The 27,542-nt window shown below is 49.3% G+C and overlaps 1 protein-coding gene across 4 annotated transcripts; it reads left to right on the top strand.

Moving 5' to 3' along the window:
* The first annotated feature begins 674 nt into the window (after positions 1-674).
* Positions 675-27,061, top strand: TMPRSS3 (transmembrane serine protease 3). Of its 4 annotated transcripts, XM_044947387.2 has the most exons (16): positions 675-874; positions 1,503-1,695; positions 1,974-2,692; positions 2,986-3,434; positions 4,773-4,920; positions 10,254-10,364; positions 11,202-11,318; positions 11,699-11,822; positions 14,722-14,847; positions 16,205-16,248; positions 16,810-16,975; positions 17,669-17,838; positions 19,786-19,881; positions 20,958-21,100; positions 21,733-21,885; positions 24,965-27,061. In XM_044947387.2, exons 4-16 carry the CDS (start codon positions 3,417-3,419, stop codon positions 24,980-24,982), a joined length of 1,434 nt encoding a protein of 477 aa, XP_044803322.2. In that variant the 5' UTR covers positions 675-874; positions 1,503-1,695; positions 1,974-2,692; positions 2,986-3,416; the 3' UTR covers positions 24,983-27,061. The 4 variants fall into 4 exon arrangements, with proteins under 4 accessions (XP_044803322.2, XP_006071602.3, XP_044803316.2 ...); XM_006071540.4 differs by having other exon boundaries at positions 1,503-2,692; positions 4,776-4,920; XM_044947381.2 differs by having other exon boundaries at positions 1,503-2,692.
* Positions 27,062-27,542: the final 481 nt, after the last annotated feature.

Below are 27,542 nucleotides of genomic sequence, written 5' to 3'. Positions count from 1 at the left end.
TTTCCTTCCTTCCATTGTTCCTTTCTTTTTTCTTCTCTTCTTTCATCTTTTTTCTTTTTTCCTTATTCTGTATTCCTCCCCTTTCCCTCTCCCTCCTCCTCCTCCTTCTGGTTTTATTGCCCTGGCTCGGATATCAAATATTGAATACATATGATATATATCTATGTAGTGAATTTCCTTATATTGTTCTCCACCTCAGGGGAAAAGGCTTTTCATATTTCACCTTTAAGTGTGAAATGTAAGAATTATATTTTAAAGTATTATCTTCTTCCCTTGAGGACATCAAAAGATGAAATCATTTCAAAATCAAATGAATTGCAAATCTTATATTTGAACATCTGAAAAGAGACAAAGCTTGCTACCCAAAGGGAAAAAGGCAGCTTTGGACTCTGAAATACAGCTTCTACTCAAACATATTTTTCTCTTCTAAGGGTGAACCACTTTTAGAGCAATGATGATTATAACACTAAAATATATATTTATCTTTTTTATTTTTTTAAAAAACTTACTTCCGTATACCAGGAAATGCCTTATCGAGGTTAACTCACTTTTCTTAGAATGAAAAGCTATCTTCAAAGGCCAAAAGTGAGAAGACTGACGCTTCCTGCCAGACGGTCTCTACTGTGACTGACCCCTCCCTTCGCTCACCAAAGTAATCAAGGTGAAAACAGGCCACACCTGTAACTCCAGCTGTCTGCAGGTGGTCCCCACAGCTTCACAGAGCCTAGGGGGTGCCCTCAGGGGAGGATGGCCCTTCTCACGCCTCCAAACCAAGACCTCTGAAGATAGCGGCTTGGGGAATACCAGATGCCAGCCCTAGGCATGCTGATTTCTATTTTCTTAACATTTATCTTGAGCTTGATGGAATTGAATTGTAAGTTACGTTTCTGAAACGCTACTTCGTGGTGGTAGAAGTTCAGCTACCTCCATGGGCTCTTTTCCTAATACTCCCTTGGTGAATTGTCTCAATCTTTGACCTCATCTGACACACGTGCCAACATGTGAACACATGTTACTATGACCTTGTGATTGCTTTTGCTTCCTGCATGTCTATTCAGTATTGTTCATCCATCTTAGTTTATAATCAGCTCGTATACATGGAGACCCATCATACACTCATCATTGTGCTAAACACCCAAAAGTACATTCTGGACTCTGTCCTCCAAGGATTGAACTGCACTTGGGAGCAGTGCCCATGACATCTGGGTAAAAGCAAAGAAAGGATTAAGTTCTAAATTTCCTGTCATTGTCTTTAGGAGCAAATATTCCTTCAAGGAGGCTTCCCTGGTGGCTCAGATGGTGAAGAATCTGCCTGCAATTCAGGAGACCCGGGTTTGGTCCCAGGGTTGGGAAGATCCCCTGGTGAAGGGAATGCAACCCACTCCAGTATTCTTGCCTGGAGAATCCCATGGACAGAGGAGCCTGGTGGGCTACAGCCCATGGGGTTGCACAGAGTCTGACACGACTGACTAACACTTTCACTTTTCATTTCATTCCTTCAGGGACTGGAGACGATAGTTAAGAAAGAATGAAAGTGAGCCACATCTATGAGCCTGTGCTTTAAAGCCTGAGAACGGCAACTTTTGAGCCCACGTGCCACAACTACTGAAGCCCAAGCCACCGCAACAAGAACCCCACACACCGCAATGAAGAATAACCTCCGCTCGCCACAGACCTGCGCGCAACGAAGACCCAGTACAGCCACAAATAAATGCATAAATAAAAATGATATTAAAAAGATCACCCCCAAATCCAGCCCTGGTCTCCACCTGCACCACCAGCGCCTGGTCATGGCTGCAGGGCCCAGGTTTTCAGTGGCCTCCTCCTGCCTCTCCACACCCACCCCTGACCCTACACACATGGGTAGATCCCCACCTGACCCTGCTCAGCTCCTCCAGCCTGTCCCTCACACAGATGCCAGACCAGAGTCCTTCCAGGGGCCCAGGCCCTTACCTGCCTATTCCCCTTTCCAGGCACAGAGGCTTCCCTGAGCTTCTCCGGCACCACTAGCTCACTCCCTCCACTGGGCCTTTGGCATTGATGTTCCTGTGCTTGGAGCCACCTCCCCTCTTTGCTGGGATCTGAGACCGTTATTGCAGTGCTTGCTCCTGGACAAACATCTCCTCAAGCAACAAAATACAAAGAAAGTATAAGGGACTAAAAACAACTGCAGGCATGCAGAAAGGTGACAAATTCTGGACAAGATACAAAAAATACAAGACCTAAACAAAACCACCCAACTGCCACTTCTGAAGAGCTGGGGGCAAAAGCAGTGTACTGCCCGTGCCCCCTGCCTTCAACATGACCCAAGGGGTGGGCAAACCACCTAAGCCACCCCTCTGGCCCGACCACTGGACCCACTCCCACCTTCAACCTGTATAAGGAACCAGGTCAAGCCTCCTCGAGGAGCAATCAAGGGAAACTCGTGTTTTTGCTCCTTCCTGGGGCCGCAGGAGCCCCGATAAAGCCTTGCCTGAATTTCTCATCTGGCCTCTTATCTGTTTCTGTTTATTAAGGAGGTCAAGAATCCTGCTCGGTATCAAGCTCCTAAGACCCACTTCATCACGTCATCAAGGGCTCTGCTAAGACGTCACTTCTTCCTGGAGGCCTTCCTCCACCACCCTGTCCCACGATTCTCTAAGCCTCTCCCAGCCTCATCTCTTCCCAGTATTTTCTTCACCTGAAACCACAGGTGAGTCCTTTGACCCCTTCGCCATCTGCTCTGCATCTAGATGGCTGGCCCATGGCAGATGGCCTGTGAATGTCTGCTAAATCAATGAATGCCTGATTTCCATCTAGCTCACATTCTCCCCAGCCTTCCAAAGGGGCTCCTAGTCCCCGGCCCACAGCAGCAGGGCTCTGTGGTTACACAGAGTTGAGCTGTATTGTGTGCGGGAGCCTCTTGGGAGGCAGAGGCCCCTGCAGAACGGAGCCAGAAAGTGTCTGCACTGTGCTGACCACGGGTCCCTTGTTTTTTGTCTGCAGAGCGGCTGCAAGTCTAAACCTAGGCTCAGGCATGCAGGGGGCTAGAAGCACCCACCAAAGCGTCTCCCTGCCCCCTGGGTGAGCTTGCTCAGCATCGGGCAGGACCTCTCAGTTCTTTTAAATAAAAGGGGTGCCTATGACCCAAAGCCTCTCGGATGAAAAGCGTCTGAAAAGGTTGCTCGCTTACTAATTAAAGGCGAGCCACACTTTCCCCTCCTGGTCTCTGCAGTCAACCCCCAGTGGCTACCTGATAGTCACCGCCAGGTAGGGTTACACAGAGGCCCGCGATCTTGCCATTTGCTGCGATGATTGAGTCGACAAGGCTGAGTGACTCCGTGGAAATATTTCCCGGTTGGACTAAGCTGTTGGCGGCCTGCTTACCATCACGCTTGCATTTATAATGAAAAAGGAATCTATTTCTGCTTTGAAGGATGGCGGCTCCAGAAATGGTGAGTGAAGTGGGTGGGTGGAGAGAAGATGATTCTAAAAGTTGACTTCTCAACATTTCTCAGTGGAAACCTCCCAACCATGGCCCTTTGGGAAGGGACTCCCTTACCTAGGTTCCCGGTTTCAGAAAGCATTTTGCTGTTGATTCTTATGCTTGTTCTAAAGTTGGGCTGTGGAATTTGCCATAAGCTGATGGCAAGCAGCATGTTTCAGCAAGCATCAAAGTAAAAAATGTTGAGTGTGAATTGATTAGTTTCCTAAGATACAGTTTGAAGCTACTCTTGCAATGGAAATGAAATAAACGTTTTTAACGTGTAACTCTTGCTTATATTTCCTCATAACTTCGAGAAATGCCATGAAGACAGTTTAAGTGGCTTGATAGTTCCCTTTTGAATTTCAAATGTTACAAGTAAACAGAAAGTAACAATGGGTGATCTACATATTTATGTTTATATGACTGTTGGAATGGTCTAGGTTTTAGCTCTTTGCAGAAGCAGCTTCCTGGGGAACTCCTGCCTGAGTCCTGGGAGGGTAAGCTGGAATTTCGTTGGGAACATTAGGCCCCTTCCTTGCCCCCTCCATCCTTCTTTGAGTTACTGGAAATGACTTCCAAAGGTTTCTCACCTGTCCAGCATCATGACAAGTGGAATTCTTTTGGTGGGAACAGAGCCCCAGTGTAGCTTTGGTGCAAGCCCATGGTCAGTGCCCAGCCTCTCCTCCCTTTGCGAGGGAAGGGGGGGCCTGAGCACCCAGAGGCCAAGGATACTCCCATCCTTAATTAGGTCAAGCCTGTGCGAGCCAGGAAAGGGTTGTGTTTATGGGAAGCTCCAAATACTGGGGATGACCGTCCCTTCCCTGGTGCTGTCTGCATTTTAGGGACACGAACATAACGTAAGTATCAAAACTTAGGATTACGGTATGTGTTATCACCTGTGCAGGCAAAAGGTCAAGTTTATGGGGGATGAAAGACAGGAGGAAAGTGTTTGAAAGTAATTTATTTTCTGAAAAATAATGGCACGCTGACTTCTAAATGATAAACTGGCATATCTCTAACGACGTGCTATTCAATTGAGCTGAAAATTGGTTGAGCAAACTGGGAAAATCATCTTTGGAAGTATTACGTTCATAGTTTTTCATTCTCTCTCGAGATTTCTCTGTTATCTGCTGGGGCTCAGGAAAAAAAAAAAAAAGATGCATTCTCCCCGGACAAATAGTTTTGATTTATCAGGACCAAGTGCGTTTTATGTGGATTGTCAGATTTCAAAGATTTCTCTCAACAAAGATTCTTTTGATGCGAATACTCTAAATAGAGAAGCAAACACTCTCTGCTCTTTCCTGAGAAGGAGGTGGAGGTGGAGGTGGAGCCCGGCCTCCGAGGTCCTGAAATAGTTACGATGGGGGAGAACGACCCGCCTGCTGCTGAAGCCCCCTTCTCCTTCAGATCACTTTTCGGCCTTGACGATTTGAAAATAAGTCCTGCTGTACCAGGTAAGCGGGACCAGGTGTGATGTCTGCCCCCACCTCACCCCCCAGATATAGATGATCCATGTGTATCTCCCCAGGAGTCCTCACATCCACAGTCCACTTCCTCAGGTTTGCAGAATCCCAGAGGGAAGGGGCATTAAAAAGGCCATCACTTTGTTCAGGCCTCTTTGAACAACTCCCTGGAGACAATTGGTTTTTTTCTGGATGGAAGTTTTCAGAAATTGAGGCTCCAGTTTCTCCTGGGGAGTTAGGGGTCAGATCCTGGCCAGGAAATCTCTGAGATCTTCAGGAAGTCCTGACAATCAGTGGTCACCGGCCCCTCCAGAAAACTTAAAATAAGCTGGGTCCCCTGAAGGTGTCGGATGCCTAGATTAAAATTCAACAGCAAGTGACGGAGTTGCTTCTAGCAACTAAAGGAAGGGAAGTGGGTTTTGTAAATGGGTCATAAGTGCTTGGACAAACGGTGGGCTCCTTAATACTTGGTTAGGATCCTTTTGGCAAGAACCTATCAGAACTTGTCACAGGAAGCTGAGGCTCCTGGTCCCGGATGTGGTCAGGAAGACTGAACTGGGGGCTAAGCAGAGGGACATGTGGGGGCTCTGCTGAGGTTTCAGAAAGCATGGTGTAGGGGGCTGTCATATGATTCCTTTTAAACCACTTGGACAATTGATGTAAATGAATGCGAGGTGGGAGAAGAGGTGTGAAGTAAGGGAAAAGATACACAATTTACAAACACTTTTCAAAAATTAGCATTGGTGCAAATTAAAGAAAAAAGTGCCCTGCAATCACCTGACCACCAACATTTAGCTTGGTTTTATATCTTCTTTATTTTCTCTGTGTCCTTGTCTATAAGTACATGCTCATCTACAGTGCAGAGAGAGACATGTATTGTTCCATGTATTTTCTTGGTTTTATAAACATGCTGCCCCCTTTTTTAAAATAGGATTACAACTTTGCATCAAGTAGATGTATAATCTACATGGCCATTTGGCATCATTTGACATACAATTGTTGCTAATGCTTTATAATATATATCATATGAATACCAATAGCAGTATACATATTCTTTTCTGCTAATTTTTGAAAATTTCTCCATGATTAATTCCTAGTTTCAGGAAAGAGTAAAAACTTTTAAAACTTTTCTTTTTAAATAAGTCAATGCATTGTTCATGATAGAAATTTAGAAAATATAGTTAATCAAAAAGATTTTTTGAAATGACTCACAATTTTATACTCGTACTCAGAGATAATGCTATAGCATTTTATAGGTTTTATTGCCTTTTTCCTATCCTATCAACATATCTGTATTTCCCTTTGAAAGTGACATATAAAGGGAGAACCCAGATTCATTTTGGGTTTGGTTCCAGACCACTTAATTCACCAATTAAGCGAATACTGTAATTGAGTCATATTCACTTTTTAATTTCCCCATACATGTAAAAGTCAAACTTATTCTCTACTGTAGTCTATTCAGTGTGCAACAGCATTAGGTATAAAAACAATGTACATAATACCTAGTTAAAACTTGAGTTTTAGCTTAATTAAACAGTTAACTTATTTCTAAATAATATTAGCCATTAGCTGACTACACAGTGTTGCTACAAACCTTCAATTTATGAAAACTGCAATATTGGCTGGCTAAGAGTGATAAAATGAGGCCTGCCATGCTATTTGTACAATTTTGAAGCTTTTTTGAAACTTAAAAATATCATGTTCATCTTTCCATGGCATTAAGTAATTAATAGCCTTTTAGGGTTGTCCAACAATGGCTTCTGGGCCAAATCTGGCCCATCATCTGTTTTCATAAATTAAGGTTTATTGGAGCACAGACATCCATTTATTCACATTTTGTCTGGCTTCTGTCAAGTATAGCTACAGAGTTGAGTAATGGTGAGAGGGACTGATATGGCCCATAAAGTTGAAAACATTTATATTGGGTCCTTCACAAAAAAGTTTGCTGAGTCCTCTTCTTTATCATTTTAAGCATTTCTATACCACTTGCTATTTCACCAGCTCCTTTTTTGGGGGTACTTAGGCTATTTTTCCTGGTGGTTCAGATGGTAAAGCATCTGCCTGCAATGCGAGAGACCCAGGTTCGATCCCTGGGTTGGGAAGATCCCCTGGAGAAGGAAATGGCAACCCACTCCAGTATTCTTGCTTGGAAAATCCCATGGATGGAGCCTAGTAGGCTACAGTCCATGGGGTTGCATAGAGTCTGACACGACTGAGCCACTTCACTAGGCTATTTTCATGTGTCCATGTATCAATATTATCAAGGTCATTCCTTTAAGTGTACTTGTTTGTAGAGATTTGTGTACATCTCTGATGACTTTTTAGAATAAATTCCTAGAAGTGAAATTAATAGGTCAAATATCCTATCCATTTTAAAGCTTTTTAATGTGAACCAAAAGTCACTTAGTCGTGTCTGACTCTTTGTGACCCCATGAACTATACAGTTATGGAATTCTCCAGGCCAGAATACTGGAATGGGTAGCCTTTCCCTTCTCCAGGGATCTTCCCAATCGAGGGATCGAACCCAGGCTGGCTGCATTGCAGGTGGATTCTTTACCAGCTGAGCCACAAGGGAAGCCCAAGAATACTGGAGTGGGTAGCCTATTCCTTCTCCAGTGGGGTCTCGTGCATTGCAGTCGGATTCTTTACCAATACATATTTCCAGTTTGACTTTCAAAAAGTTTACACAAATTATACTCCTGTTGACTGTTAAGTGGAGACCTATTTCTTTTCACTTGGACTTCAGCAGGAATAATACTAATAATAATACACTGCAAAATTGATACACAATTATGTCTAATATGCTTTTTTTTCCTTTCTATTTCTGAAGAGATTGAAGGGCCTTTTGTGCTTGTTTGTCATTTGCATTCCTTCTTTGAAGAGATACTATGCTTTTGCTTTTTATTCCAAGCTTGCCCTCAAAGACAGCAAGGAAGAAGGGGGGCCAGGACGGGGCCACAGGGCATGCGGCTGAGGAGCTGTAAAGGGGCAAATGTGAGCTGATACAAAGGTTCTAACTGAAGAAGAATCTTTGGATTTACAGGGCCTTCCCTGATAGCTCAGTTGGCAAAAAATCCGCCTGCAATGCAGGAGACCCCGGTTTGATTCCTGGGTTGGGAAGATCTGCTGGAGAAAGGAAAAAGCTACCCACTCCAGTAATCTGGCCTCAAGAACTAGTCTATGGGATCACAAAGAGGCGGACAGGACTGAGCAACTTTCACTTTCTTTGGGGCTTCCCTGATAGCTTAGTTGGTAAAGAAGCCACCTGCAATGCAGGAGAGCCTGGTTTGATTCCTGGGTTGGGAAGATCCCCTGGGGAAGGGATAGGCTACCCACTCCAGTATTCTTGGGCTTCCCTTGTGGCTCAGCTGGTAAAGAATCCACCTGCAATGTGGCCAACCTGGGTTCGATCCCTGGGTTGGGAAGATCCCTGGAGAAGGGAAAGGCTACCCACTCCAGTATTCTGGCCTGGAGAATTCCATGGGGTTGCAAAGAGTCGGACACGACTGAACGACTTGCACTTGAATCTGCAGTTAGGCCTTACTTCCTAAATCTCCCTCTTAGCTACAGAACAGTTAGAAGGATGAGTGCCCATTCAGGGCTCCCGCTGAGTTGTAAGTGAGACTGGAGAGTGGGCATCTCAGTGGGGAGACTGACTGGTTTGGGGCAGGCCTCCTGGGGCAGAGAAGGTAGAAGGGAGGAGTCTGCTTTGCTGACAGTGAATTGGTCATCCTGAAAAGAACTGGTCTCTGACCCTGAGATAAAACCACCTTCATTATCCTGAAACAATCCATCCGTCCATCCATGTGCCCATCCCTCCCTTCTTCCCTCCCTCCCTTCAATCTACTAACATTTATTGAGGACTGCAGAGTGGCCACTGCTGTTCTGGGTGCTGAGAGTACAGCTTAGAACAAGCCACTTGCTCCTCCATCCAAGGCTAAATGAGGGCCGTGCCAATGGTCCCTCCACCCCACTCTGCACCCTTGGCACTAAGCCTAGTGTGCTTCTCTTGTCCCCTCATTCTTCTCTCCCCCCACCCGCCCCGTGCCCTTTTCTTCTTTACACTTTTCTCCTTTTCTATTATTTCTTCACCCCTTCTCATTTTTGTTTCCCAATTCTCTTCTGTTTTGGACAACTTGGAATGCTACTGATCATTTTACAACCACAGTCTTTATTGCCAGAGGGGGCTTCCCAGGTGGCTCAGATGGTAAAGAATATTCAATGCAGGAGATGTGAGTTTGATCCCTGGGTTGGGAAGATCCCTTGGAGAAGGGAATGGTTACCCACTCCAGTATTCTTGCCTGGAGAATCCCATGGACAGAGGAGCCTGGTGGGCTACAGTCCACGAGGTCACAGACAGTTGGACAGGACTGAGCAACACTTTCACTTTCTTCACTTCAAGTTGTGAGTTTCCAAGCACAGGCAGGGGGACTCTCCAAGAGATGGTCTGGAATGAAGGCCATCAGTGTCTGCACCCATGACTGGTGGAGAATGACCTGCATGCCATCTGGTGACCCTCTCAAAAGTCCCAGCTCTTCCTCTCCTGAGAGCACCCTGTTTGGATTTTACATGTTTCTCTCTTCTGTAGGAGAAGTGGGGTCCTACCTCCCCTCTGTATTTGTTTCCTAGGGCGACCAACACCACAGACTCCATGGCTTAAAACAGCAGAAATCTATCACCTCCTCATCTGGAGGTTAGAAGTCTGAAACCAAGGTGATGACAGGGCATTACTCCCTCCAACACCTGCAGGGAAATCCTTCCTTGCCTCCTAGATTATGGGGGTTGTTGATAATCATGCCTTCCTTGGCTTATAAGGCTTATAGATGAGTCACCCCAGTCTCTGCTTTTGTCTTCACCTGGCGTTCTGCCTGTGTCTTTTCACATCATCTTCCCTTTTCGTGTATTGGTCTGTGTCTGAATTTCCCCTGTTTATAAGGATGCCAATCATTTTCGATTAAAGCCCATATTGATGACCTTGTTTTAATTTGATCATCTCTGTAAAGACTCTATGTCCAAATAAGATGATATTCTGAGGTATGAGGGGTGAACATAAACATGTCAACATGTCAGGGGGACACAGTTAAACCCATCAGATCATCCCCAAGTGGAGAATGAATAGAACTGGGTTGGAGTCAGGGAGCGTAGGGCTCAAATTTTAGAGAATGTGCCCGTGGTAGGCGGTCACTCCCCTAAGTCAGCTTTCTTTGGCTGGAACATTCTCTGCATTGAGGACAGGCGGAGGACTAGTTAAATTTTGTTTTCTTTCATTCAAATTTGTAGTGCCATGGCCTTTTGCTCTTCCCTCCCCACTTTTTGGTTTCTAGATGCCGATGCGGTGGCTGCCCAGATCCTGTCTCTGCTGCCATTGAAGTTCTTTCCCATCATCGTCATTGGGATAATTGCGTTGATATTAGCGCTGGCCATCGGTTTGGGCAGTGAGTACCATCCATTATTTAGTAGCTTCTCAAATACTTGTTAAGCATTTAGACTCTCACAAGGTCCCCTTTCCTCCCAGGGCCACCGCACAGCCTGAGGCAAACACTCTCTGGGTTTGCTGATTTGAGCTTTTTTGCCTGCAGGACTCTGGAGGGCCCCAGTCAGAGCCTTTGGCCATGCTGGAGGCTTTGTCACGAAGGAGCCTGCCTTGTTAGATGTGTCCAAAGGCAGCTGATGAAACTGAACCCACAGGCAGGAGGGGGTGGGAGCCGGTGGAGGAGACAAGGAGGCCATTCATGCTGGGCCAAGCCAGGTTTCAAATAAGGTGCAAGCAGCTTTTGAGAAAGTGAATCATTTGAATGGTCTCTGATAGGGAACAACTTCTCATTTACTCCTCAAATAAGGAGCTCTCAGATCAGTTTAACTCTCCACGTGCTCGCCATTGGGGTCCACAGTTCCCTCATTTCTCACCCAGGGTCAGAGATGACAGGAGGTAGACTGGAGGCCAGGGTCCACCCTCAGGGCTTCTTGCTTAACTGGCTCAGCCAGTCAGCCACAGCCATGCACTTTCTCTGTTGACCTTGAATCTCCAGAGTCTAAATTCATCTTGAGTTGTGGCTTGAGGCCACTTAGGGAGACACAGCCAGGTGCAGCTGCCCCACCCTCTGGAATCCAGAAGAGAAACTGGGCTGAGGGGAACAGGTTGCTGGCAGGGCTGCCATTTCAGTGCAGCTTTTATGACTCTGGAGCAAGTTCAAGGCTGAGTGGCAGGTGCATGGTTGTCTGTGGGGCACACTGAAGCAGCCCTTCCTTGACACCCCCTCTCCTTTCCTCAGTCCACTTTGACTGCTCCGGGAAGTACAAGTGCCGGTCGTCTTTTAAGTGTATTGAGCTGACAGCTCGATGCGACGGGGTGTCAGACTGCAGAGACGGGGAGGATGAGTACCGATGTGGTAAAGTCATGACTTTTCACTGCAGAAGCAGGAGGACTTCAGTAAAATTCGGCCTTGACCTTCCTCATCTGTGAAATGGGTCCAAGGCAATGCCATTCTCAAGACCTGGGACCCAACTGGCACTCACCCCAGGAGACTCTGGGCTGGGTGTTAAGGGAGGGCCTTATATGGACCTTAAATTAAGTTGGGGGGACTCCATAAGCAATTGGAAGAGACTCAGGTCCAGATGAGAAGAACTGTGGCTGCCCTGTGGGGGTGGGATGCTGGTCAGGGGAAGGTCAGACTCAGGACAGGAGGGTCTGGGCTGGCTTCAGAGAAACTCTGCCGGGTCTCAGGGCCCTTCGGGGCACTAATGACCTGTCTTCCTGTGTGCCGGCCAGTCCGTGTGAGTGGCCAGAACGCCGTGCTCCAGGTGTTCATGGCTGCCACCTGGAGGACCGTGTGCGCCGAGGACTGGAAGAGTCACCATGCGACTGTCGCCTGTGCCCAGCTGGGGTTTCCAAGGTAATTCAGGGCATCCAGTGGTAGGCAGGACACAAGCAGTGGTCACGAGGTGGGCAGACAGCTGCCGTTTATCTGGACACCCACAGGGCACCTCAATATCCTCATGGCAACCTCACGATGTCTGACGTCACCGGTGCGTGCGCAAACCGAGGTCCCGACACACTAAGGGGCATGGCGTGTTTGGGGGCATCTCAGGCCAGGACCCTAGGTGCAAGCATTCAGTAAAGAGCTTCAGAGCTGAAGACCGAACCCCCGGTCCCTCTGACCACAGTTGCAGGGAAGCTTCCAGCCACCACCCTGCTTGGTCCCACTTCCCAAGGAACACCAGAGAGTCAAGTTTGAGAAGTCAGTAATTTAATGGAAGTCTAATCATTTAAAACAGTTGTTTAGCACTAAATAGGAAAAAGAACTCTTGCAGTAGAATCGCTGCATTTCAGCTCTCTGTGTTGCCCATGTGACTTTTCGCACTGGGGTGATATATTTTGGCCCTGATGCAGCCCCTCTCCTCTCCTGTCTTCTTCCTTTAGACTCCCAAGCAGCTGCCCAGGACATCTCTCTTGCTCCCCTTTGCTCTGGATTTTCAGGATTAAAAGCATGCAGGCTCTGAGTGCTCATACTACCCACAGAACGTGAACATCCCTGTTTATACCCAAGGAAATGGGCATCAAAACCTCAGTGCTCCGAATCCAGGGACCCTGGACTTGCAAAATGTGAAGTATCGTATTCTTAGGTCCTTCCTCCCAAACCGGTGAAACCTGCCCTCCAGCCTGTGTCCCTGAGACCCGCCTCCTCTTCTCCAGCAATAACCTGAATTGAGGAATCAGCTGCACTTCTAGGCCCATGACGATAGCAAATCATTCCCACAATTGCCCTCAGAAATGACGTAGGCTCGACTCCTCATAGACTTGGAGGAAGCTTGCATGCCACACACACACATACATACATACACACTACAAACACACCATGCAATTCTTACTCACACACTACACACACCACACACACACACTGCAAACACACCATACTCACAGACTACACACCATACATATACCACATCACGCAACACCGTATCTCTCCCTCACACACACACACACACACACACTCACACCAATTACCCAGATATACACACAAGCCGCACCACCATGGCTCACAGCTGAAAGCTTCCCTTGGACATTTCTGCTCCTGGGTAGGTGGTTTCTTGGCCTCACTAGGGGGTGTCCCTTCCTCTTCCCTTCTGCCTCCCCTGCCTCTCCCTCTTGGAATACTTCCCCTTCTGGAATCCTTGACCTCCTCTCCATCAAGCACAAGGGCCCAGTGACCCCCCTCCCTGGCTCCAACACTTCCTGGCCCCCTCATTCCTTTGCTCACGCCTCCCCATCTGCTGGGATGGTCATTCCCTGATCCGTCTCAGGGTAAGTCCAGTGGATGCAAGATTCTGGGCTGTCACCTCAGCAGTGTCCATTTTTCTTCCCTCTAAACTTGCTCTTTGCTTCCCTATCTCTTGCTCCAGTTTTAAGATTTATTCTGTATCCATTCTTGTTTATTCTACTTCTCTATTGAAAGCCCTCCTTTGATCCCTGTGCACTATAGCATCCCATGTCAGAGGTCTGTGGTAAAAAGAAAAGATGGACTGACAACTCAGATTGCTGCTGCTGCTGCTAAGTCGCTTCAGTCGTGTCCAACTCTGTGCAACCCCATAGACAGCAGCCCACCAGGCTCCGCCATCCCTGGGATTCTCCAGGCAAGAACACTGGAGCGGGTTGCCATTTCCTTCTCCAGACAACTCAGATTGCCTGGGTCCAAATCCCAGTGCACTTGCAGCCCTGTCATGTGACTGGGCCTCAAAATTAAGGCTAATAATAGTACCCACTTTAGAGGGTCACTGTGAGGTTCAAGTATCTGAGTGCTTCAGAGCCAGCCTGGACCACAGGGACACCCTGTAAGACGTGGTCATGGCTATTGTTACCACTGAGACTTTGACAATTTGTGGGATTCCAGTAGCAGCCTTTGGGATCCCTTTGCATCATCCCTACTGCCCCGCCTGTAGCCCAGTCCACCTGCACTGGGACCTCCATCTCGGTGACAACTGGCTCTTTCACCTGGCACCTGCTGTATCAGCGGGTTGAGCAATACCTGGGGAGGCTGGGAGGGTCAGTGCCACGGCCTTGATTACATTTTCCTCCAAACCAAACCTGGCTGGACTTTGTATCCCGTGCCTGCCGCCTGCCCCACCCCTCTGCATTTAGAGTGACCTGATGAAGTCCTGTGTGATAAGTTGGTGAGTTCAAGAGTGAAGCAAGTCAGCGACTTTGTCTTTTGCTTGTTCCACGTCCTGCTATGTCATAACTCTTCCAACACTTGATCTGAAAAAAATTATGTCCTCTTCATCATTCTCCATTGGCCCTTCAAACATTGACTTGCCCTGGAGCCCCACAAAGCGCTCTGTCTACTGCTCATCTCTCTGTAACAGGAGCCCCACCAGCTCTGGGCAGCCTGGGAAAATCTTCCATTCCTACCTGGGTTTCTCAGCAACCCCATTTTGGTGCACACCTGAAAACACCCCAATGAGTTCCATGTTCTGTCCCTTCTGGGACTTGCTTTAGGTAGCATCAAGGTGTAGCGGGGTCCACCTAGCTACATCAGGAAGTAGTCCTCTCTCCCATGTGCCTGGAGCCAGGGGTGGGTGAATGGGCTTCAGGGAGGGGGCTGTCCCAGACTCTTCCAGGTCTGAAATGCCTTGCTAGGTTGGCAGAAGGAAGCCACTGATGGTTTGGGAGCACACCAGGACCTTCCCTCCCCCCCACACAGTGTGATACCTCTGACCCTATGACTTGAGCCCAGGTTGATTTGGGGCACAGAGTGAATTTCTCAGGTCCGGTCTGCATTTCCAATGTGCTTGCAGCTACGTGAGTTCAGACACCCTCAGAGTGGATTCGCTCGAAGAGCAGTTTCGAGAGGACTTCGTGTCCATCAATCACCTCTTGCCAGATGACCAAGTGACTGATTTGCACCACTCGGTGTACGTGAGGTTAGTGCCAGGTGGTGCTGGGTCCACTCTGTCTAGTCACGCACTGAGTTTGAGCATGGGGTTGTGTTCTCCAAGTGCAAGTTGAGGGCTTGGCCAGTTTGGTTAGATAGGGTGGACACACCAGGCTGGAGTACAGGAACTTAACCCCAAACCAGGCAGATACAGCCCAGCAGAGAAACGGAGGAAGGGTGATGAAGTGGTCACCTGATGCAGATAAGTGCGGTACTGCCTGGGCACATAGTGGGCACTGCAGATGTGTTTAGGAAAAGAAGGGAGGGAAGGAAGGAGGGGAAAATATTAGAAAGAAAGGAATTAAGAAAGAAACTTACTTTATTTACAAAGTACTTTAATGTTCACCATTTGTATTAAATGTTTCTCCAAATAACTTGTAAGTCAGTCAATCAGTCAGTCGCTCAGTCGTGTCTGACTCCTTGCGACCGCATGGACTGCAGACTGCCAGGTTCCTCTGTCCATGGGATTTCCCAGGCTAGAATACTGGGGAGGGTAGCCATTTCTTTCTCCAGGAGATCTTCTAAGGAAGGTGAAATGAGGTACCCGTAAATGACAGGTGCCTGAAGCTTAGAGGGGTCACCTGCCTGATGCAAGGAGGTACACAGGCTTTCTGAACCCACATTCCATACTCTTCCTGACTTCTTGGACCAAACCCCAAGAGGAGTATACCCTCTGCTCCAGTAAACAATAGTCTTCAGCCTGCCGTCATGGAGTTGACAATCGCCCCCCTGGACCCACATGCAGTTTTCAGGGACAGTTCATCTCTTGGGTCCTAAAACCCTGGGCTGGTGACATCAGCTTTTTCTTGCATGATTGAATGACAGGCCTGGGCTCTAGAGGCAGGAATTTACAGAGGGTTCGCAGAGTGCGTTTTCCTGTCTGACGTGTGTGTGTCCTGGGCTGCAAGGATTTGGTGCCAGAGGAGCTTGTCACGCTATCCGATGGACATTCTGTGTCCCGCAGGGGCCAGTGAAGTACATCGGGGTAAAATGGACAAGCAAACGATACCAGTATATGTTTATCTAATATAGCTCTTTATATGTTTCTTATCGTTAGCTATATAAAGCCTAGAAATACTCAATAGTGGTCACACACACACCATACTTCACTGGGGTCACTGGTTGTTAATGACTTGGTTGTTTTTTAATAGACTAAAAATTGAAATCTGTATTCAAGTGTGGGGGAATAGAGTTTATGTATTTATTTATTTTAGCCCAAGATTTAAGTTTAAAAAAAAAGTGTTTGGTTCCCAGGCCTCGGGTGTGTGAGTGCTAAGACTCTTCAGTGGTACCTGACTCTCTGAGGCCTGGGGTGTTTCATTAAACACGCTCTTTTTCCATTTTAGGGAGGGATGTACCTCAGGCCACGTGGTTACCTTGAAATGCTCAGGTGAGAGTTGCAGGACTGCAGAGAGGAGCAGATGGAAGCCCTGGCTCACGGGCTCCTGTCCCCTCTGCTTGGACCATCTGCCATCGGGCCCTTCCTCCTGGGTGCCAGGTGGGAGCTCTGTGACCCCACTTGCCAGGTCAGGGGAGGCAGCCTCAGCAGCAGACAGGACCACAGTGCACAGAGTTCTGTCGCTCCATGGTAGCTGCAACAGCCTGACTCACGTTTCCCCTCCCCCCACCAGAAAGTGGGCACAGCCTGCTCTGTCCAACCCCTCAGCCCTAGCCTGGGCAGGAGCCCCTTGTCACTGGCAGGGGGCTCTTGTTGCAGGGCTGGAGCTGAAGAAGTCAGCCCCTGCATTCATGAGGCTCCCCGGCTCCTGGGGCGCTGTCACCATGCTGGGGACATGAGTGTCATGGGGAGGTGGATGCCAGCTCCCAGCTCTTTGCTCTAATGGGCTGTGCCCACTGCACCCCACAGCACCCTGCCCATCCCCTGTCTCAGGTGACCTGCCCCCTCCCCTCCCCTGAGGCTCCCGCCCCGCCGCTCCCTCTCCCTCTGCAGCCTGCGGTCTGAGGACGGGCTCCAGCCCCCGCATCGTGGGTGGAAACACATCCTCGCTGGCTCAGTGGCCCTGGCAGGCCAGCCTGCAGTTCCAGGGCTACCACTTGTGCGGAGGGTCGGTCATCACCCCGCTGTGGATTGTCACAGCTGCCCACTGTGTTTATGAGTGAGTTCTCCTGACCTCCTGGCGGGGGGCATTCTCATCTCCCACAGAGCCCCGTCCAGTACAGGCCACATGGGGACAAGGCTGATTTGGGTGGTCAGCAGCAAGGCAGGTCAAGAAAGCATGAAAACAGACCATATCGTCACAAGGTAGTGTCCACAGACCCTCCTCACTGTGGATCCAGCTCCATCAGCTGGGTGGGATTGGTGACTCCAGGATCATTTTAAGGACCTTCAGCTCTTACAGAAAAGATAGAAAGAGGGGAAGGAAACTCTCATGTATAGGAAACCCAGCAATGCAAATCCCCTAGACCTCCTTGTAGCTCATTCCCATGGACCATGTTGTGACTGAGAGAGAGAGGGGTGCGGGGTGGGCGGGGTCTCCCCAGAGCAATCTCTGTTAGGGGGTTTGGCGTGGAAGAAAACCACAGAAAATACTTCCAAACACAGTAGCAAGTGTCCGTGTTATTTCCACCTGCCTCTATTTCGATTTCTGATGGAGAATGGGCCATTATGGAAAGGTGAGCTCATTTCTCAAATGCCCAGAGGTGCAGAGATCAAGGCCTGTCTAGGGGACGCATGGGTGGATCTGCGCTTCTGCAGGGCTTGTGGGGGCATCTCCTGCCATCTCCTTAGCGCTGGCTCTCGGGAGACTTGTGATCTGTGGGTGAACGTGCTTGGGGCTGTCTCATTTCAGTCTCTACCTCCCCAAGTCCTGGACCATCCAGGTGGGCCTTGTTTCCCTGCTAGACAGTCCAGCCCCCTCCCATCTGGTGGAAAAAATCATCTACCACAGCAAGTACAAGCCGAAGAGATTGGGCAATGACATCGCCCTCATGAAGCTGGCCGGGCCTGTCACTTTCAATGGTACGTCCGGGGATCTGTCTTTTTCCTGCTATCATTGTTTCAGGAGAATCTGAATTGCTTGTTGAAGCATGTTGATGAAGGCTGCCTTACAATTTCCACTAGGTAATTCCAATGTCTAGTCCTATGTCCAGATTCATTTCCGTGTTGATTGTTCTCAGCTGACTGTCTCTTTGCATTAAAGTTGTGATTTTCCTGGTTCTTGGTATGAGGAGAAATTTTCAATCACATCCTGGGCATTTGGGCCAGCGTGTTAGGAGACAGACATCTTCACTTTTAACAGACGGTCACCCTGTTCAAGTTTACTGTGAGGTCTTGGTCTACTTTTGTGGGTTGTGGTTCTGATGACTATTTGACTTCAGAGGCTCTGTGGCTCTAGTTTAGCCAACTTGGTTTGCCTGGGGCCACTGAGGTCTCACCTGAGCTACTTGCTTTCAGTTAGTGCCTCTTGGAGATTAAAGGGGTTTCCCCAGACCAGGCCACCTGGTACCTGTGGGTGGTACAAGGGGGTCTTAGGTCCCTGGGGACAAAGAGCTTTTCCTTGTTTGGTGCTTATTCTGGTGAGGTGCTCTGCCACTGCCACCCACATGCTGGGTATCTTGACCTTGGCTGAGGAAGAGAAGGCCTCCCAGGCTGGCCGGCTGGCTGGGGTGGGATCTTCTCTGTGATCCTTTCTTTATAAGCTGGAAGGTACTGGGCATCTCCAACTCCTGGAAATACTCAGAAATATTCTCTCACAACCAGCTTCTGAGTCCAGCAGCTCTGTTTACCCATGGAAATGTCAAGTCCTAATGATTGGAAGTTTCAAAAACTCCAGAAAAGTCACACAGGACAGAATTCTCCAGTTGCTTGCCATTATGAGCCTCTGCCTAAATCAGGAAAAGCCCCCTTCTTCTTCCCAAGGACTAGAGCAGCTTGGAGATCAGGTAGAGTATAACAAACACAGCCCTTGCTGGAGCAGAAACCTGGCTCAGGACCAACAGCTTGTAGAGTCATCAACGCATTTATCACACAGCACACAGAATTCTCTATGCGTCACACTCTGAGACAAATATTTCTAGAAAAACAAAGAGAAGTTGTAATGGTGGTGTTCCTTTGCTAATTATGATTAATGATCCTTGGTTATAAAAAAATGAGGCGCCAACACTTGCACTTTGATAAAACTGAAAATGAGTGCCCTTGTCCTTTCTCCGCCTTTCCATTTTTGTCCTACCTGGAAAGCTTAGTGCGTATCTCAGAATGTGGTCATGTGAAGGGCCCGTGACAGCTTCTGGTGGAGGGCTTGTGTGATACAGCCCCCATGGACAGGCAGGCTCATTGCCTCCAGATGTGTCAGGAGGGATGGGAAGATTCACAGAGCGGTGTTCCATAAAGCAGTGTGCCCGCAGTCTAGACCGGGAGTGGGCAGACTAGGGCCCATGGGTTGAATTGGACCTTCTGCCTCCTTTTAAATAAAGTTTTATTGACACACAGCCCACTCTGTTCACCATTGACTGTGGCTGCTTTAACGCTACAGTGGCAGAGGTAAGGGTTGAAATGGAGACCTCATGGCTTACAGAGCCTAAAATGTATTCTATTTTCCTCTTTACAGAAAATATGTTGACCTCTGGTCTAGACTCACTCACGTTGCCATGGTCTATGGTCGACCTGTGCTCTAAACTCACCCATGTTGCCTTGGTCTTGGGTTGAGTTGACCTCTGGTTTAGACTTACTCTCATGTTGCCATGGTCTACGGTCAACCTGTGGTCTAAACTCACCCATGTTGCCATGGTCTAGGGTTGTTTTAGGGCTCTGGTGAGGGAGAGGTCCCCAATCTGAGCACATGACCAGGGACCTGGTCTTTCTCTGGGAGACACCCCCACCACCAGCCCCGAGAGGCAGACACCAAGTGGCGGCTTTCTCAGACGGCAGCTTCCATGGCCTAAGCTCTCTTGTTTCCTCTCCAAACAGAGATGACCCAACCAGTCTGTTTGCCCAACTCCGAAGAGAACTTTCCTGATGGAAAATTGTGCTGGACATCAGGCTGGGGGGCCACAGAGGATGGAGGTCAGTGGTCTGAGATCAAGATTCTGTGTCCAGTGTGCCCAGAACCAAGAAGCCCGGGTGCCTGCTCCCCACTGGTGTCCCAGTGTAACGTCCCGCTGACGTGTCATGGTCAGGGGGAGCACAAACCCTCAGCCAGATGCTGAGACCTGAGAGGAGGGAGAGGCGGGGTGTGCCCTGCGGTGAGCCCATAAGATGTTAAAGTCACAGTCTACAAACACGTGGAGTTAGAGGGGGTCCATCCCTCTGGGTGAGGGGGATGAGGCTGAACCACCGCAGATATTACTTTCTGGTCGCTGCTGCAACACATGACCCCAAGCTTAGAGGCTTAAAGCAACACTCATGGACCACCTCACAGTTATGGCCGTCGGAAGTTGTAAATCAATATGTCTGGGTGGGGGCTGCCATCCTCCCCGAGGCTCTGGGGGAAGATCTGTGCCCCTCTTTCTAGCCTCTGGGGCCCCCACATCTCTTGCTCTTTCTCCTCCTCCTCCTTTGCAGCCAGCAGCACAGTGTCCCCCAGTCTCTCTCTCCTCTCCGACCTCTGCTTCTTCCATCATCACATCTCCTTCTCTAGCCCTTTGAAGGACCCTCGGGATTACATTTAAGGTCCACCCACCCAGGTGTCCCCATCTCAAGGTCTTATCACATCCTCATAGGCCCTTCTGCCATGGAAGGTGGCAGGGCCCCAGGTTGGAGGGTTGGGGCCTGGAGGACACGTTTCTGCTGACCACCCCCAGGCTCTACCCCAAGGCTGTGTGTGGGACCTCACAAGCCTCAGTTTCCTTCTGTTACCTGGGTTCAGGGAACTAAATGGGCTGGTGTAGGTCGAGTGCTTGGTCTAGGATGGGCCCTGGGGGAGGGATGCCTGCTGGCTGTGGTTGCCCCATCTTCCCACACTGGCGACCTTAGGGAAATGAGTGGCCGTGGGATAAAGCAGGGTCTCCCCCAGCCCACTCACTAGGGGACAGAGCTCTAAGGCTGTCTACCTTCAGGCTGCCCCACCCCCAGGCAGTCATCTGAGCTCCTGGTGGGGCCCCCTCACCACACAGAACCCCCATACCCTTGCTCTGACCCAGGTGATGCCTCCCCGGTCCTCAACCATGCGGCCGTGCCTCTCATCTCCAACAAGGTCTGCAACCACAGGGATGTGTACGGTGGCATCATCTCCCCGTCCATGCTCTGCGCTGGCTACCTGAAAGGCGGTGTGGACAGCTGCCAGGTAGGGGCACCCAGTGACGTCCAGGGGCCACGCCATGGGCAAGGTGACCCAGCCCTCAGGACAGACTACCGTCAGCATGTCCCTATGACCAACTGAAAAGCAAATTTACAGGGTGTGGGACGAAGTTTGCTCAAGATATCGCTTCTTTTCCTGTCTGGCCAGGCCCGTGTTTACTCAACGCTCCCCTCTGCCTGGGTGCTGGGTGGCGAGGAGGGTCTCAGAGTTTCCAGGGGGTCCAAAAGGGCAGAGGGCAGGGGAAACCTGTGAATCTAGCCTGCACAGCCACAGTGGACGAGACTCCAACACTGCCTGGTTCAGCTGAAGCCCCTGGCCAGGCAGATCCTCCCTCTGAAAGCACCCCTCTGCTCCCCGTGCTGCCTTGACTTTGTGGTTCAGGACTCTGAGCCCTGGCAGGGAGACAGCTGTCGGGGGACCATCCCCGAATGACGAGGACCCCACCCTCAGGAGGGCAAATCAGTTCCAGAAGGGCAGTGGGGGAGGTGGTGGATGCAGCACCATCCACGTGCTGTATTTTGTGATACAGTGAAGCAGGGTCCTGTCACCAGGACAGGGGACACATGTGGCAATGTCTGTTCCGTGCCCTTGCCCTTTGCTCTTTCCTTGCCATCCAGGGAGACAGCGGGGGTCCCCTGGTATGTCAGGAGCGGAGGGTGTGGAAGCTGGTGGGAGCCACCAGCTTTGGCATCGGCTGTGCCGAGGTGAACAAGCCCGGAGTCTACACACGCATCACTTCCTTCCTGGACTGGATTCACGAGCAGATGGAGGTGGGTGCAGCCCCCACGCCCCCTGCAGCTCATGTCCGTGCCTATCGTTCTAGCTCTAGCATCCTTTCTGTGGGCCCCCAGTCCTGCTATCTGGAGCCAGGAAGTGACTAATTAGTTATTAATTTATCAAGCAGTGACTTTGTGCTCCTGGGTGTGAACTAGGCATGGCTAACCCCACGAGCAAGGCCCTGGCAGGGTGAGCCTGGTGGGCTGGACACACACAGGGCAAGTATGGCTGGGACATGGAGGATCATGTACGGCTGCCAACTGGGGAAACAGGAGGGGCGACTGAGGACCAGCCCTGGGGGTGAAGACCAGTCAGGTGGGCACGTGCCGGCATGGGGACAGGTGGGAGTGGTCTGGACTGGAAGCCCTCAGTGCCCACTGGGGAGTTTGACTTTGGGGGAACCAGGATAGGATGGAGCATCTGGAATCAGGAGGAGTCTGGGTGGCTCTGTGCCTTGGGGGCCTCACTACAGTGGGGGTGGGAGGAGGGAGACGGGTCAGTGAGGTTGGCTTAGCAGGACCAGGGTGGGCAGGAAGAGCCCTGGAGATGGAGGGAGGAAGAACAGAGCATCCAGGGACAGAAAATGCCCAGCTGACTCCAGGTCCTACCGCGATGGCTTAGCAAACATGGGGTGACACCCTCCCTAGGAGCAGAAACCTCAGCCTGGCCTTCCACCCTATGGGCGTTCAGCCAATTTTTACCTACTCGATCGCCAGGCTGAGCCCCATGTCAGGCCTTGGACCGCTTTTAAAGAACTTTGGTTTTTTGGTTTTGCTGGGGGTTTTTTGTCGTTGATGATTGAGGCAAAATATACGCAATGTGAAGCTGGCCATCCTAAAGTGCAAATCTGGCAGCATTCAGCCCATTCAGGATGTTATATTGCTGCTGCCTGACCTGTACCCAGGACATTTTCATTTCCTGGAAATGAGACTCCATGAAGCAGTCACTCCGTGTTGCCAGGATCTCGTCCTCTGGCAGCCAGTAATCTACTTTCTGTCCTGGGGGATCAAGACCTTTTAAAATGTTCCCTGATAGCTCAGTTGGTAAAGAATCCACCTGCAATGCAGGAGACCCTGGTTCAATTCCTGGATCAGGAAGATCCCCTGGAGAAGGGAAAGGCTACCCACTCCAGTATTCTAACCTGGAGAATTCCATGGACTGTATAGTCCATGGGGTCTCAAACAGTCAGACATGACTGAGTGACCTTCACTTTCTTTTCATTTAAAGCAGCTGGCTAAGACGGGCACCAAACTGCTCAAGTGCCTTGATGTCAATTTCCACTCCTTCTTCCTTGAATATCTGCCTTAAATCAGGAGGGCAGGGCTGGGGCCCTGGGCCTGGGCCTGGTTATGATTCCAGCACTGCTGCTGTGTAGCTGTGCGCTATCAGCCCACTGCAGGGCAAGGCCGCAGACAGGCTGCGGAGGAGCCTGCTAGGGTGCTTTGGCTGTTAGCTGGCTGCCTGGCCCAGCGCTGAGGGCCGTGTGGTACTCTTCAGCACAAAATTCAGCCCAAACCCATCACTCCCTCAGAAAACAGACATTTGAAAGCACAGCCTCCTCACTGCAGTGGCTGCAGACAGCCTGTGAACAGGACTAAAGGGGTTGAGAGCCACGTGGGGGATGGGGGAGGAGGAACCTGTGGGTGGGGAGTGGGAGGGTCACATGGGCTGAGAGCCAAGTGCACAAGGGTGGGGCGAAGGACTCTTCCCATTCACCCAGGGAGCCTCAGAGGTGCACCCCCATGAGGGTGCTCGCAGGGTCAGAGGGTCTGTGTGACAAGGCTTGTCACAGCGGCAGGTTGAAGAAGCCTGGCTCAGTCCTGAGCTGGGTGGAGTGCAGGTCAGGCACAGGGCTCCAAAATCACTGTGGGAGCTTCTGAAGGGAGGTGTCCTAATATCTCAGCCCATTTCCCTCAGCACTGCCCTGGCTGTTGGCCCCTGGGACCATCTCCATATTATAGGTGATGGATCCTCATAAGCCCCAACCCAGGCTAATGAGGGGCAGAGCCTGAGTCTGACCAGCTCTGAGAGCCCATCCCCACACTCGCCGCAGAGCACAGTGACGAGTTCCAACCTGGAGTACAGAGCGCCTCCCTCAGCTGCTTGCTAGCACTGAGGGTCCCAGCACCCGTTCCAGAGGTTCTCATCAGGCGTCTGGTGGTTCAGATGCAGGAGGCTCCAGGGCGTGCTGGGGGAAGTGGGATGGTCAGAAAGGGCTCCCCTTCCTCCCAGAACTGGAGGAGCAGGCTCTTCTGGGCAGGTGGATGGCTCCCATGAGGCCTGGGGAGCATATCAACCAGGGCTGCCCCGGGCCCTGAAGACCTCCGTGAGTCACGTCCCCTCAAATGTCTTAGGGGACAACCCAGAAGATGCTTCCCTCCACGAGAGCTTTCCAGCAGGCCTGCCGTTTTAGTTGTTTCTTCTGAACATCAATGGGAGGGCCTTTCAGTAGCTCACACACCTCGAGGGGAATCAGCCCATCTTTTTTCTCTGATGCTAAAGGTTACTGCACCATTTTTCATCCACTAGTTTTCTCTCCCTACTGGGAGCTTGAATCATTGTTACAACTCAGAGCAGGACACAGGAACACTGATGCTAAGAGCTGGGAACTGTGGAAAAGTCTCAGGTTGGAGATGGAGAAGGTGGGGCGTGGCTGGTTGGAGGTGCACAGGGCAGAGAAACTATTTCACACTTACCTGGGGTCCACATGGAGCAGAGACCAATTTTATCCCCATTAATTGTGAACTTCTGATGCCCTCCTCAGGGCAAAATGCTGGTACTCACTTGATCTTGGGCTTCCCCAGTGGCTCAAGCAATAAAGAATCCTCTGCAATGCAGGAGACACAAGGAGATGTGTGTTCAACCTGTGGGTGGGGAAGATCCCCGGAGGAGGAAATGGCAACCCACTGTGGTATTTTTGCCTGAGAAATCCCATGGACCCTGGCAGGCCACAGTTCATGGGGTCAAAAAGAGTCAGACACGACTGGGCAAGCATTCACTCACGCTTTATCTAAATATTGGAGAGATGACTTGACATGATGAAAAAGGTAATACGTACGTTTTCATTTCTAGAGGGACCTGAAAACTTGACAAGTTAGAGGCAAGTTACCACCATGAGTTCCTGCCAAGATGGAGACATTCCCATCCTTCCATGGATTGTAACAGCAGAGCTGAATGAAGGAGCATCTTTTCATTCCTCCACATCTAGAACAATTTTCTTCTATCATCTCTGACAAGCCAGAGGGGCATCAGAATAAAACGATCCTGAACCTCCTTTCTGATCTTCCCAAGAACAGAAGCAGGAATACCTCCTAAGTGCTACCTTTTCCCACTTTTCCATCTGGTTTCCTCCCTTGCAGAGCCCCTCAGCAAAGATATGCAGCCAGGACCTACAGGAGTGCTGTCAACGTAGACACAGCTGTCCACACCTTTCATCCAGGTACCAGAACCAAACCGATTTTTTGTACCAGGATCTCCTTTGACACGTGGGAACTTATAGGTGATTATAGTTTTGTAGTCTTTGGTCCTCGATGTATCATTGTCTCTTGCTTCCGAAGGGCATAGACTTTCATAGCAAGTTCATCACTCGGAATTTATTGAATGAATCTTGATTGTTCATGTAAGCTTGATTCAAGAGGCTCAATTCCTTTGATCTGTTGGAACGGATTTATTGGGAAATCAGAATCATCCCCTATTACATCAAAGTAGTCAGAGGCAGAGTAAGAAAAAAAAGGAATACGTCAGGACCACCTAACTCCCACACAATGTTACCGAAGGCCAACTAGACAGTTTCATGTCATTAAGACACTAGGGCTTCTCTACCTCTCCCTATGGGCCTGTTAAATCTCCTGCACAGCTGCAGGTTAGAGGCCCCTCCTGGTACCCACCCATCCTCTGAAGTCCCCATAAAACATGCATAACAGAGGAAGATTCCTTGGTAAGTAATCATTGTCCAGGGGTGCTTTATCACAAGTGACTTTGTTAGAGTATGAATCTGTTGCTTTGCCCTCAGGCAACAGTGGGAAAGATGGGTGAGTTCCAAGGAGATCAGAGATAGGTCCAGGTGCCTGGGGAAGGGCCAGCTCCAGGGAGCCTCCTGGGCCATGTGTTAGAGCAGGATGGAGGAAGATATGGAGGGTGAGCTCAGGCAAACTGCTAGGACGCACTTCACTGCATCAGAGTTCCTGCACAGATCTCTCTGCATGTCAGAAAGCGAAAAGACCGTTTTTATTTTGAGTGCTTCTGCCCAGCTCTCTTTGAAAGCAATGGTAGCTCACAAAAGCATCTTGAGAAAGAGCAACAAAGCTGGAGGTATCACTCTCTTGATGTCAAATACAAAGTTTCAGTCCTCAAAACAGTATGGTACTGGCATGAAAACGTATACATCAATGGAACAGAATGAAGTAAACCTGCGTTTATATGGGCAATTAATCTACAAAAAAGAGGCAAGAATATACAGTGGGGGAATGGACAATCTCTTTAGCTAATGCAAAAGAATGAAAGTGGCCTACTTTCACACCATACACAAAAACAAGCTCAGCAGGGCTTAAAGACATGAATGTTGCCTGAAAGTGCAAACTGTGCAGAAGAAAATATGGGCAGTAGGTTCTTTGAAATTAGTATTAATATTGTTTTTTAACCTGTCTCCTCAGAAAAGCAAAAATAAATCTTACTAAAAAGCATTTTGCACAGCTAAGAAAAGCATCAGTAAAATGAAAAGGCTGCCTACTGAATGGGAGAAGGTATTTGCAAATGATATAACCAATAGAAGTTTAATATCCAAAGTATACAAAGAACTCCTACAACTCAATAGCAAAAAAATGCAAACAATCCAATTTAAAAAATGGGCAGAGGATCTGAATAGACATTTTTTTTCAAAGAAGACATACCAATGGTTGGCAAACACATGAAAAGATGTTCAGCATCAATAATCACCAGGAAAATGCAAATCAAAACCACTCTTGTCAGAAGGGCTATTATCAAAAAGAACACAAATAACAAATGTCAGTGAGAATATGGAACCCTTGTGCACCATTGGTAGGAATGCAAGCTGGTGCAGCCACTATGAAAAACAGTCTGGAGATTCCTCAATAAACTAAAAATAGAGTGACTATTTGATCTAGCAATTCCACTTCTGGATATATGTCTGAAAAAAAAAAACACTACTCAGAAAAGATACATGCACCCCAGTGTTCATAGCAGCCTTGTTTATAGTAGCCAAGATATGGAAGTGTCCATCAGCAGATGAATGGATAAAGAAGATGGGGCATACCTATACAATGGAACATTGTGCTGCTGCTGCTGCTGCTAAATCGCTTCAGTCGTGTCCGACTCTGTGCAACCCCATAGATGGTAGCCCGCCAGGCTCCTCCGTCCATTGGATTTGCCAGGCAAGAGTACTGGAGTGGGTTGCCATTTCCTTCTCCAATGCATGAAAGTGAAAAGTGAAAGTGAAGTCGCTCAGTCATGTCAACTCCTGGCGACCCTATAGACTGCAGCCTACCAGGCTCCTCCGTCCATTGGATTTGCCAGGCAAGAGTACTGGAGTGGGTTGCCATTGCCTTCTCCAACAATGGAACATTATTTAGCCATAAAAAAAACCCCAGAATCTTGCCATTGGTGACAAGGTAGATGGATCTTGAGAAGATCA

The sequence above is a fragment of the Bubalus bubalis genome, chromosome 1 (assembly GCF_019923935.1).
Source record: "Bubalus bubalis isolate 160015118507 breed Murrah chromosome 1, NDDB_SH_1, whole genome shotgun sequence".
NCBI classification, from domain to species: domain Eukaryota; kingdom Metazoa; phylum Chordata; class Mammalia; order Artiodactyla; family Bovidae; genus Bubalus; species Bubalus bubalis.
The sequence above is the reverse complement of the archived record's forward strand: the minus strand, read 5'-3'. Positions and strand labels throughout refer to the sequence as shown.

Excerpts from the sequence above, each read along its gene's own strand:
- TMPRSS3 (XM_044947387.2), top strand. Across the intron at positions 10,365-11,201 it reads GCTGGCCATCGGTTTGGGCA|TCCACTTTGACTGCTCCGGG; the intron begins GTGAGTACCATC and ends TCCTTTCCTCAG. Across the intron at positions 21,101-21,732 it reads GCGGTGTGGACAGCTGCCAG|GGAGACAGCGGGGGTCCCCT; the intron begins GTAGGGGCACCC and ends CTTGCCATCCAG.